The sequence below is a fragment of the Phoca vitulina genome, unplaced genomic scaffold (assembly GCF_004348235.1).
Source record: "Phoca vitulina isolate PV1807 unplaced genomic scaffold, GSC_HSeal_1.0 scaffold140, whole genome shotgun sequence".
NCBI classification, from domain to species: Eukaryota; Metazoa; Chordata; class Mammalia; order Carnivora; family Phocidae; genus Phoca; species Phoca vitulina.
In genome coordinates, this window is record NW_022589843.1 from 99,979 (window position 1) to 113,105 (window position 13,127).

General features: G+C 47.6%; 1 protein-coding gene across 1 annotated transcript in view; it reads right to left on the minus strand.

Moving 5' to 3' along the window:
- Positions 1–4,116: 4,116 nt before the first annotated feature.
- Positions 4,117–13,127, minus strand: part of LOC116628877 (urea transporter 2) — a 50,469-nt gene continuing 41,458 nt past the window's right edge. The window contains exons 14-19 of the mRNA XM_032399213.1: positions 12,889–13,017; positions 11,835–12,027; positions 9,164–9,311; positions 8,374–8,508; positions 7,232–7,281; positions 4,117–4,317 (exon numbers count right to left, since the gene is read on the minus strand). Coding sequence (XP_032255104.1) covers positions 4,117–4,317; positions 7,232–7,281; positions 8,374–8,508; positions 9,164–9,311; positions 11,835–12,027; positions 12,889–13,017 — 856 coding nt within the window. The remainder of the gene's footprint in view (positions 4,318–7,231; positions 7,282–8,373; positions 8,509–9,163; positions 9,312–11,834; positions 12,028–12,888; positions 13,018–13,127) is intronic.

Genomic DNA, 13,127 nt, shown 5'->3' on the forward strand with positions numbered 1-13,127 from the left:
ATGTGTTTGTGATAATTAAGTACTCTTGTCCTATGTTCCTTTTACATCATTCTTTGTTCTTTTTTAAAAATTTATTTAAACTAAACAAAAACAAAAACAGTTCACTCATTTCTCCCACCCTCCACCTCTCACCTCTGGCAAACACCAGTTTGTTCTCTGTCTCTATGGACTTGCTTTTTTTTAAAATCATTTATTTATTTTTGGATTCCACATATAAGTAAGAACATATGGTATTTGTCTTTCTCAGTCTGACTTATTTCACTTAGCAGAATGTCCTTGAGGTCCATCCATGTTGTCACAAATGACCCTGTTGTATATTTATTCCACATTTTCATTATTCATTCATCTATCAATAGACACTTAGGTTGTTTCTATGTCTCAGCTTTGTATATAATGCTGAAATGAACACAGGGGCGCAGGTATCTTTTTGAATTAGTGCTTTTGTATTCTTTGGATAAATACCCAGAAGTGGGATTGCTGGGTCATAAGGTAGTTCTAGTTTTCATTTTTTGAGGAACCTCCACACTGTTTTCCACAGTGGCTGCACCAGTTTGCACTCCCACCAGTAGGGCACGAGGGTACCCTTTTCCCCACGTCCTTGCCAACACTTGTTGTTTCTTGGCTTTGATACTAGCCATTCTGACAGGCGAAATGATATCTCATTGTGGTTTTGATTTGCATTTTCCTGATGATTAATGACATAGATCATTCTTTGTTTTTTAACTTTTTTTTGCCTTAAATTTCACTTTTCTTCTTTTTAAAATTTTTAAGAAGATTTTATTTATTTATTTTGAGAGAGAGAGAGCACAAGCGAGCATGAGCAGAGGGGAGGGGCAGAGGGAGAGCGAGAAGCAGACTCCTCGCTGAGCGGGGATCTCCATGTGGGACTCGATCTCAGGACCCTGGGATCATGACCTGAGCCAAAGGCAGACGCTTCACTGACTGAGCCACCCAGATGCCCATTAAATTTCACTTTTCAAGGCCTTAAACTTTCTTTTGGTCCGTATTTATTTATTTATCTTATCGCATTTTTTTTGTATTTAAACATTTATGTCTTTCTGTTTTAAATGCTTTTCTTGTGAACAGCAAATTGTGTAGTCTTTTTTCAAAAGTGCAACCTGAGGGTCTCTGTCTTCCAGTGGCAAACTTAATAGTTAACATTTTTTTTCAGTCAATTAGTTATATTATGACCAGTTTCTACCTTCTGTTTATTTTTTTGTACTTACTATCTTTTTTTGGGGGGGAGGATGTTTCCCCCCCTCCTTTGCTGTTTTTAATTGGAAAGATGGAATTTTCTTCTCGTTTCAAAATTCTAATTCTAATTTTGTTCTCATGGTGATTGCTCTTATCACCCTTTTCTTCCTCCTTGTGGACTTTTTAAACTTACCAGTTTTTCTACAAGCCAAGTACTCTAACAGGCTCTTCCTGCCTCTTTTGTATTCCTCTCCCCACCCCCCCCATCATGTAATATTCCACTTTAGGTTGTTACAGGTACTTTCCTTCTATTTCTCCCCTCTTTGGTCCTAATGAACAACAAACATTACCAGTGTTCAATCTCCCTGCACTCCTTGTGTCCCTTGCAACATTTCCTGGATTTATTCTATTTGGATGCTTCCATCTGGTGTGTTTTCAGTGTCGGACTCGGTGGGTAAATCTTCTGAGTTTTTTTAATGCCTGAGAACATGTTTGCTGTCCTTGAAGATGCCTCCTGTGCGTGGAATGGCATCTACATGGCATTGCTGGATCAAGTACTTGGAGTACCTAGTTTCTGAGCCTCCGGTCTGGAGCCCTACAACAGTTCTCTTCTTCCCACCACACTGGCTTGGCAGTGGTGTGCTGGTAAGCCGGCTGTCTGGGGGGAAAAGCCCAGATTTGTAGTTTGTTGATTTCTGTGGTGGAAACACCACCCCTGCAGCTGATTTCAAGCTGTAGGTGTGACGGGAGAGAGGCACTCACTCGCACAGCCGACTCTTGGGAACTGGTGGGAGCTGGCTTCCTCTCTCCTCTGTTGGCGCCTAATTGAGGTGCTGACATAGACTTGAAATCCTGCGGCCTTCATACATTTTCTTGGGTTGAATTCTTTTATCCCATCTATTCCCACCTTGCTTGATATCCTGGGCCAACTCAATTTGCTTTATAGATGAGGATATTGAAATCCTTAGAACAGCTGAAGGGATTTGTTAGTGGTCACTAAGCAGAATGGTATGCATATGGAGGGTTTCCTGCTCTTCATAAACCCAGATTATACCACTTTGGTGGAAAACACACAGAAAAGTGCTATTTTAATGGTTCGATGTCATCACTTAAGAGTTCTGGGGCAGCTGAGTGAGCTGTGAACAGAAGCAGCCATCTGGGGAAATTCCTGGATGCCTGATCTTCAGAGAGCCACAACTCCATGGCCATTAAAATATAGCCTGAGACCTTCCTGGCCTCAAGGTGTGATCACAAACTCAGAGGTAGCCTCTGGAGTGTGATGCATTCCCCTTTCCCATGTGGGGGATTTTCCTCCAGCAGGAAGTGTTCCAATTTCCTGGAGAAGTCATAATGGCTGGATATGATGTGGTAGAGAAATAGGCAGCCCAGGGCTCCTGGGCTGGCGGAGATGGCTGGGATCTCAGGGCAGACAAGGAAAGAAAACATAAATATAGACACCAGCTTTTTCCAAATGATGGATTTTGGTCAAATGTAATTATTTCCTTAAAGCTGCATTTATAGAGGGTGTGTCTCCTGCCCCTTGCCTTCTTCCCCCATCTTATATCCTCACCCCATCACACTGAATTGGGAGTGTAAGATGGGGGTTGTCCCATGAGGTGCTGGGGAAGGTTTATCCCTGTCCTGTGGAGGAGGGGTGGGAGGGCTGAGCCACGTGGCTTCCCACAGAGGGGTCCTGAGGGTTAGGAGCTCTATGCTGTAACCAGAGCAACTAAATAACAAGAGTTACTGGCCATTCAAGAGGGGCTGGGTTTGTAATTTGGGGATGCAAGACTAAAAGACTATGCCCTTAAAAGTAAGGTGTGTTGTTAATAACCCGTGCTTCTACTCAAAAAACAATGACCGCGGTCATTTCTATATAATTCTCTTTGTAAGTGAATCAGACCTTCTTCTGATGATTTGTAACCCATCCTCACCTCAGCCAGACACTGGCTTGACCATGAAAAGCCCCTCAGATGGGCAATGTGTGAACAGGGTAGGTGAACCGCATTTCAAGAAAACCCTGATACCATCTTGTGAACTTAACCATTTAATAAGAGAATGCTTATGAATACTACCAAAGAAAATACATTGGTTTAAAATATGATTTGAATGTTGAAAAAGATCAGTTTTCATCTTATGACATTTTCCAGAAATATTTCTATTTTGTAAAGGAAGGCATGTTGGCATTTCCAGTGACTTTAGTTTCCTAACACCAAGTCTGGAGAGTATCTGCTCGTGACTCAAGAACAAATCTCAGAATATTAACGTTTTCCTGCCTCTTCTCCAGGGAAGCCCTCCATCTATTACTTACTCAAAGTAATTACTTGATGGTCATGCTGATTTCGTCAGTTTATGGGAGAGAGAGAGAAGAATCAACACTTCTGATGTGGGAGAACTGTAGAGTCTCTCCCTGTCATGAACCTAGGAAGTCAAGGCTGAGAGCAGGGATGTGCTCACTCAAGATGGCAGGAGCTCACTAGAGGCAGGGCTGGGGCAGAACCATCCCATCACCTTCCAGGTTGATGCATGTTCCGTGGTACTGTGCATGGCTCCATGACATGCCTGAGTTGGAGGCCCATGCTACCAATCTCTGTCTCCTTCTTGATGAGTTCTTTTTAGGGATGTGACTTATTTTGCAGAGGAGGGCAAATCACCTCAAAGGGAGCTCTTCCGGAGTGAGCTATGGGTATGAAGTCTAAACTAACTGTATCTTTGATAAGTGTTGTACATCTTAGAAATGAGAGGTCCCTAAATGGTGACTACACACGTATGTCCTTATGTGGGGGAATAACTAGGGTGTAGGCTTGCTTAAGGGGAAAATCACAGAACAGACAGAAAGGGAGGTTGCATGGTCTTCAGCCTGGAGACCTGGACAACCTGCTGAAGGCTGAATGTACAGTGACATGTTTTGGAAAAGGCAGTCTAGGAGACATCATAGGCCTGGTACTTTGTTATGGTTGATGCTCTTCTGTTTTTCTCCTGGGATAAGTAGTAGATGCGGTTGGCCTCTGGGTAGGTGACTTTGCTGAGCGGAAGCTTATAGATGGCAGGGTTGTTGGTCGTTAGGAGCAGGAAGGTGAGCGCCGAGAGGCAGAAGGGCCAGGTGCATGGTGGCAGTCCAAACTGAGCAAGGGGCAGGGGTGAGACACAAGAGAAGCCTTGGTTATATCACATGCTTGTGTTTGTTTCATCAGCCTTTACCAACCCTATACAGCCCCGGGTAGAGGACAGGATGCTTCATGGGCAATGATAGGAATAATACTTAATTCTTGGCCAATGTAATCCTGTCAGTGCTCTCTGCCTGCATTGTAACAGGTGGACACACATTCTTCATAATGCAGCCATTGAAACCCTATTACAATATGGCTTTATGTAGAAATCCTGTTTTGTCTTAGGCTGTCTGGCCAGGCTATACCTCCAACTCTAGGACCTATGACCATTGTCTGCCTTCTCCCATAGCCCCTGTTGAAGGAGCAGATTTGGCAGCCATTTTTTAGTTCACGATATTTCTCTGGTCACAGCCGATTGGACCAGAGCAAGGCGCTTGACTCAAATGCAACTTCCACAGGCAGATGGCCTGGGAATTGGATCCCTCTTTTGAGAATTTGAACTAAGAGAGACTGAGCTCTTGGTCTGAAAGGACTGGAGAGCCAACCAGTGCTGGGTGGCCACTGGGGGACTGTGTGCACTGCAGAGAGACACAGGGAGATAGAACAGACATTTGGAGAGGGGCAGAGACATGCTGTCCTAGTCCCAGGGCCTGGAAGTGGAGGGCAGCTACTTCTCTTCTTAAGGGCTCTCCCATTCCCAGCTGCCCTTCTCATGGTGTTGACCTATTTTTTATTCCTTAAGATGCCCTGAGCCTTTTTGATATGCCTCCCCACTCTTACTTGAGACCACTTGAGTGGAGAGCTTGCTGACAAGGAGCCTTCAGACTCAACTATGAGGCAGACCAAATCATGTCCTCCTCACCTCCAACCTCATTTCATTATAAGCAGTAAAGACCTCAGGTAATACCATGTGCCCGTAATGTGTGTGTTCAAAGATGGTGCTGCTGGATGGGACTTGGGGAAGAACAATGGCAGCCAGACCGTGGCCATAAGATACTCAAGCATAATGAATTCCACCCAATGAGTCTCCCCAAAGCCCTGCTCACACTACACAGTGTGTTTTGGGAAGCACCCCCTGGAGTCCCACAGTGGGAAAGGACGTAGGTCTAGAGTCCCACGGGCCCAGATCCACATCTCAGCTCCAACCACCTTGCTAAAGGCATTTCAATCGTCTGAGACCTATTTCCTCAGGAGTTAAGTAGGGATAACAGTGTTTACTCAGAGAGTTGGGGCCTCGTGCGTACTAAGGACCCCATAAATAGCCCTCAGCACGTGGTCATGACCGTGGAGTAGAGGGTGGCACTGTGGAAGACACAGGCCGTGATATGCATGCCGGTGAGAAAGCAGAGGAACGCAGCTCCTAAGTGCTCTCGTCTGTGGAGGGCTTGAAGGGGCTCATAAATGTCACTCGACATTTTTATATCCTGTGCCTCAAGGATATTAGAAATTCCTTCAGAGTGAGTAAATAGCCTGCACTTTTTCATATCCTTGAGAGTGATCAGCAGTGTCTTAAACATCATAGGCACACAGAAAATAACCTTGATTTAGGAAAGAAAAAAAAGCCTAAATTGAGTGGTATAACCTCTAACTTCTCTGTACACAGAAGAAAGGGTCAATCATCCTGTAAGTGCCTGGGATCCTGTTTGGCATCTCTTCTAGTCCTTGCCCAAGGAAAGCATGTGACACCCAGTCACTGCCTGGACAGTCAGCTGTAAGGGTACACGCAGGATGTGAAAGCCCGGAGCACAAGGAGCCACAGAGCCCATACTCCGTGCTCTTGCTACCCGTCCGTGTTTCTGATGGCTGACGCTTCAGCCCCAGCTCTTATGCCCCCCCATGGTGGCGGCTTGCTCCCCTAGAGTTTCAGTCATTTAGCATTTCTTGAGCACCTGTTATGTGCTGGGTACTGCAATAGGAACTAGAGATAAAGATTAGAATACGACCGGGCCCCGGTTCTGAAGGAGCACACGGGCTGACGGTGTTCGAGGAAGAATGTGTACGAGGCTCGTCACTACCGTACTCCAAGTGTTGCAGCAGAGGAACGTACACAGTTCGCTGGGGTCCAGGGGGAGATTAGTCCACTGGGGGACATAGGATGATATCAGGGAAGGCCAATTCTCTTGCCTAGAAAATTCTTTCCTAAGCTAAGTTCAACCTGCCCAATTTCACTAAGGGTGAAGAAGGGATTTAGGCAGGTGTGGGTAGAATGCCCACCTTCGTCCCCATTTTCAGGACCACTGGGACTTTTCCTGGATGCTTTTATAAAATGTGCCCTTGAAACCTTATCCAAAAGGGGGAGGCATTGACTGTGGGCTGAGCCCCTAGCCCTCTGTGCTGGGCCATGGGCCCTAACCCTCTGCTGGGGCTGGCCACGCGGCTCCTCCTGACTCCGACACCTCCTCCCACCAGCGCTCAGACAAAGACGGGGTTCTTGGATGGCTGCATGTGCTCATAGCCACCAGTTCAGCCTTCTCTCAGGTATGGCTGCAGCTTGGTTCCCTGTCTTCCCCGAAGGCTTCCCTCACGACCCCTCAGCACGGAGTTGCCAAGGGATGAACAAAGATGTACACCGGCCCATAAGCTAGTTGGGCAGTTGCTCTCTACACACACACACATTAAATAATAAAGATTTAAAACGGGATCTAGAGGATGAGGTGACAGAATTCAATTTACAAGATAATGCTTGTCAAATTGTCCTTCTATAAGAAGCTCCATGGGCCCAAGGCTAATGGGATCTGATTGGGCCAACAGTTGACACTGAAACTTTTGAGACCCAGCTCCTTCTGTCTGGCAGGTGCCAAGGCGGGCAGTGTGATGTGAGACGAGAGGGAAGAATTGGGGAAGGGTTCCCGGGGGAGAGGTTCCCACTGGCTTCGGGGAGCGGAAGGAACAGCAGGAAGGGAGTTGTGGCACGTTCTTAGACTCACCACGGAGAGCACGTTAGCCAGGGCGGCGCCCAGGTAGGCCGCAAACAGGGCTGCAAAGAGAACCAAGACACAGTCCAGTGACTACCGGTGCCTCAAGCTCAGCCTGCACGTTATCCCCCGAGACATTTAGGCCACAAATGCTATCTGGCCAATGAAATAAAACTTGAGTTATGTTTCTATTACTTGACAGCTTTGAAATGTGTTAAATTCCAGGCAAATGCCAGCACCCCTAAGGCGGAAGATGAACTTTGTTAAAAAGGGCCAGAATGGAGCCGTTATGGTTCTCTTGGGTCCCACCACCTTGCATTCTAGCAAAGGAACACTTAGCAGCATAAACCATACATGAAAATTTTACTACATGGCCAAGGCCAAGTGGATCCCAGGACTCCCTGCTGGAATATTTCATCCCAAGTTATTAACAGAATATGGGTTTCCAGTGAGGAGCAGCAACCTGTAAGCTTGAGGAAGACCACATAGGCCCACTGCCTCGTCTTCCAGGCTCTGCCCGCAGAGGGACGGCCAGGCTGGGCCACTGGGAAGAGCCAAGTGCCAGTAAGAGGTGAGGAGGCTCTGGGAAAATGAGCCAGTGGAATCGGGCTTTGCTTTTGAATCCTGTTTCTCAACTGAAAGCATCCTAATTGTCCCTAGGATATTAACAACAGCAAATCTTTATTAGAGAGTCACTGAGTACCCACACCCTTCAGCATTTCTACAACGTAAGCATTATTTGAAGGTCCTATGATTAGTGTTTGGGTGCTTAAGGTTAATTGCTGTAACTGATGTAAATCACCCAATTCTCTATATAAAGATTAATATGTGGAAGAGTTGCTCTGTCGGTTAGCTTCAATCACCAGCCAGGAGAGTGGCAATCACAGAGACAGCCCAGGAGCAACAACCAAACAACCACCAGCTCAAAATTCTGTCTTCATGTGGCTGAGCGCTTTGTGTTCCATGAAAATAATTTTTACTGCGTGAATCATTAAGCAACCATTCAAAAACAGTTTTAGATAAAAAGCCTTTTATGAAGCAAACAATCCTCCCATTTATCTGTGGAGGATCCACAGGGCTTTCAGTGCGGTTTTCCCTACAGGGACAGGCAAGGGGGCGTGCAAGGGGCAAAGGGACGTGGTGGCGGTCCTTACCGCAGGCGACGGCCAGGACATGCGTCTGCCAGGTCAGGACGTAGAACATGCCCCCTATGGCGATGCAGGCCAGCGTGCTGTTGAAGCCGCCCAGGCCGAAGTAGATGGAGTCCAAGGGCGTCGCGATGGTGAGGGCTACGAGAGAAGACAGGCAGCGGTGTTGAGTTTGGCGGGGGCGGTCTCGTGGGGCTCTCCTGCTGGCCCCCAAAACCACCATAGTGCTCAAAGCTCAGACCAGCCATTCTCTTAGGCATTTATAAAAAAGAACTTCTGATCTTATTCAGTGAAAAAAATAACTAAAGGGAAGAAATGGCCATAGAGCCACATGAGTGCTAGTGGTGTAGCTGTTATGGTAGAAGAGAGCTTTTGGAGTGAGGACTCTGCGGCCTTTTGAAGCAGTCCAGAGAACTTCCCTCCCCTGCCAAGAAAGAGGACTTCTCCTTCTTCATTGATATCTTAATGTTCTCTACTGGAGTATCATCTCTTGAGATAAGACGTAAAACACAAACATGCCTGTAATTAACCTCTCTCAGACTTTAAATTTATACTAAGGTGTAAACGGCTAACACCACAGCCTTTCTGGAGGGCAGCTTTTGCTCACAGAAGCAGGAGGGCACTCGCACCCGAAGTGGGGAAACGGGGTGTAATGGAAGGAGCGAAAGTTGGCGGGCATCAGCAGGGGTCGGGGGGCCACGGGTATTGAAGACACGTGTCACCATTTTCTTTGGAGCTGACTCCAGACACTAACATCCTTATGGCCCATTAGTAAGGGAGAAGTGATGAGACTAACCTGCTAACATCCCCACAGTGGAGCCGATCGCAGCGTGCAAGCAGATGAGAGGGGACGAGATGAACAGAGCTACGAGGAAAATGCCTCCGGTCCAGGGGTTGTTGCAGCCGTAGACCTGGCCGATTCCTACAGGGATGGCTCTCAGAAGCTGTGGGGGCAGAGGATCACGGGCGGTTACAGAGGGAGACCGGAGACAACTGGAACCTCGGCTGGAAAAGATTTGTGCCAAAGCCTCTACCCTAACATCCTGCAGCAGGTTTCCAAGATATTTGTATCCAAATAGATGAACTCTGAAAGGAACACAAGCTTTTCTGTTTTAATCTTGAGTTCTTAGAACAATAGTTTAAGATGTTAAGTTTCCTTTATTTAGAAACATGAGTGTAAGGCACTGAATCCCCACTGAAGAGAAACTAGAAACTTAAAATGAGGAGATGTCTGATCAAGGTTGGGGTTTAAAAACTCTCTTGTAATGTTTTTTAAAAAAACCCTAAAATTATGACTAGAAGCCTGAATATGCTATGAAAAAATGGTCTTTTGTGTTTCCAAGAATAAAGTGTCTGGGCTGTGGTCATGTTAGTCTGGTCTGGGTGAGCAGCTGGACTCACAGGAGAGTCTCCGGGGAGGTAGTATGGTCTCTGCTCTTTTGGTTGATAAGCCAATGAAATGGTGACCGACAGATGAGCGCCCAGCTTGCGTCAGGCCTCCACGTAGCTCAGGGAAGCGGGGCCTGTCTGCCAATGTGAGGGGCTTGAGGAGGCAGGATCCACTGCCTGTGGGCGCTTGCACACGTGCTCTGGAGTTCAAGAAAAGCATCCTGGGCATGCAGCCTTCCCCAGCGACTGGGGTTGGGTCCCATGGTTTGGAAGGTTGGCCAAAGGCCCTTGAGTTAGGAAAGTGCATAAGGGAGTGGCCATGCAGGGTACACTGGGGTTCGTCTCACCCCTTGGGCAGTGAGCTGAGAAGAAGCAGAGTCCTGGGCCAGGGTATCTATAGATTACAAGGAAGCAGCTCTTCTCTCAGCCCGTTGCCTTCCGAGAAGACTCTGCCCCTGGAGGTATGCGGAGACAGGAAGACATTGCAGGAGCCCGTGGGGTGGCTTAGTGGGCTAACCCTCCAGACTCAATCTCCTGTGACCCCAGGAACAGGGAACAGGGTGGGGGCTCTGGCATTACCATGTGGGTGCGGGTGCGGGCGGGAGAGCTCCATACTGAGGCAGCGGTGCTGGGCAGTGTAGTCCCAGCTGGTGACACCATCTAGGGGGCCCTCCGGGGACCAGAGGGCAGAGGAACCCATGGGGCTTCAACACTGTTGGGAGTTTTAGACCCTCCTTCTGACATTTACTTGTTTCCCCAACACTCAACGCTCTCATGAGTGGTCAAAAAGACAAAACATATTAGTCATTATCATAATCCATTTAATTGGCTAGAGTTACTTCTTAAAAGGCAACCACCAAAAACTGAATTTTTCTTTTCTGGAACTTTGGGGTTCTAAAATATTTGTACGGGATTCCCTAATTGTTTTTCATTTCTACAAAATTCCTAGGTATCTTTTCCAATGAAAATGTGGCATGGAGAATGCATAATATCTTCAACTTGCCCTTTCTAACACCATCTCCCCATAGCCAGCCGGTTAGAGCAACTGTGCCTTCAAAACTGATTGGTGGGGTACATACCATGAAAGGGAAGCCTAAGGAGTAAGTTACCAACCTCTTCTCACATCTGGTTCACAAAGGTCCTCACACACACACACACACACACACACACACAAGGATGAGGCCAACACGAATATTTCTCTTCCTAAATAATGTATTATTATTATTATTATTTCTCATCCTAAATAATGTTTCTTAGTGCAAATGCAGGGCCTTTCTACCATGCTGCCGTATTCTATGAAATGCTACAGGAAATGAGTCATTGTTATTTCTGAAAGTTCTTTCAACAAGCCCAAGTGGTTTCGTGGTTAGATGATGACTCATCAATAGCAAAGTTCCAGAGCGAGCCCCAGACCATGGAGGGTAGTCTAGTGTAATGGAAAGCAGGAGAACCTCAGCTAAAACGTGTCTTATTAATTATCTTGGCAGACTTCCAGAGGCCAGCGTTATATACAAAATACTTGCAAAAAAATGTTAAAAGCTCTAATATCTAGACTTTCTTAATGGAGGAACACCTGTGCTTTATGGTGTGACCATGCCTCAGAGAGCGAATGCAATCCATTCTGGAGGTTGCAACAGAGACTTCGTTAGCCCACAGGTGGTCTTGTAATGTGTATGTCTTTAGTGATTCAGTGAGACTGATGGAAGAAAATATACAGTGTAAGCTGGAGGAAAATTGGAGAAAAGCATCAAAAAGATTTTTTTCCAAAAGGAAAAAGGAAAGAACCCAGGTGTAGCAGTAGGAGGTCGGAGTGCTAATCTCGACTCCGCTCTTCACTGATTAGGTGTGTGACCTCAGGCCTCAGTTTCTTCCTCTGTGCTAGGACAGCGTGGGACCAAAAATGGTCCTGTTAGCTCTTACGGAGAGGAAGGAAAAGGATGGTGGCTAAAGAGAGACTGCATGCCAAGTGCCTCACATTGTGCGGTTGTTAATAGGCATTACCCATGGAGGCTGCAGTAAATGCCACATTAACATGGCGTTTGGACAGACGCTGCCCTTCTGCCTTCCCAGACACTTACCAAGGGCACTTGGACCTCTGACCAGGTGATGTTGGGTGTGGAGGACGCAGGCTGCAGCAGCGTCGTGGGGAAGAAGAGGTTGTAGTGGCCGGTGGCCGCCAGGTAGAGGGTCACGGCTATGTTGAAGGGCAGCGTGAAGACCGGGAGGTCCCACTTGCTGAAGATGGTCCCCAGGGCACTGGAGAGGATGGGGCTGTGGCAGAAGCACAGGGGACTGTTCAAGAAGTTCAGGCCCTGATACTAGGCTGAACAGGAGCACTTTCCCAAGGAAAAGCAGCCTGCTGGGTATGTTCTCTGAGCCTGACTGGCCCCTGAGCACATCTTCCCATGGCCTCCTCCCTGGGCCTGGTGCGGTGATAGGGTAGACGCCCAAGCTCAGCTTTAGAAAGAGAGCTTTCTGGGGGAAGACCTAAGGCAAAGAGTCATAGAAGCTCCTTGAAAAGTCATGCAGCTCCATGCTCAGGCATGAGGAGAGTGGGGGAGTGACAGGAGCAGAATTGTAGTCCTTCCTTCCTTCCACAAATGTTTGTTGAGCAGCTGAGAGCACCAAGCCTCCTGCCCAGAATGCCCCATGGCTGATTTCTGGAGGGGAAGGGGAGCTGAGCCCTGACCCTCTAAGGGCTCTGCTCAGTGGCTGGTCCTTCAGCCTGCACTAGGAGGTTGTTCCAGGCTTGTCAGGGGTCCCGAGGATGGGGGAAAGCTGGGTGGGGGGCAGCAGGAGGATGAGAAGGTTTCTAGAAATGGATAGGATGCTGTGGTATGGCTCTTCAGCTATATATGGGCCTCAGTTCCTTTCTCTGTGCTCTGGCTGAGTAGGACCAGAAACCCTTTTAGATCTTACAAAAAGAAGAGTGGAGGCTGGTAGGTACTGAGATATTGTCCACAGATAACCTAGCATGGTTCTGTCACCGTATGACACTAATAATTATTTCCAGTGGATGCTTCTGATGTGCGAAGTCCATGCCCCCTTAAAGTTGAGTTTAGACAGACAGGGAGCTGGGGTGGAAAGGCTGGCAGCCCTTGACTGCACCCGCAGCCTCAGGAGAAAACTTACCACGACATGGACATCATGATGACGGGGAGCAGAAGCCACCAGTAATAGTTGCCTTTGTCTGAGAACACGGCCATCAGCAGCCCCACCAGCACCCCGTTGTAGCCGTGGAGTCCTGCCGCGATGGCCGACCTGGAGGGATGGAGGAGGGCTGGGGTAGCAGGGGCCCCCCAGGGCCTCGGGAGGGGCACTACCTTCTTGACTTCCCTTCTGACCCAGATTTTTCTCAGCTGGGGCCCGAC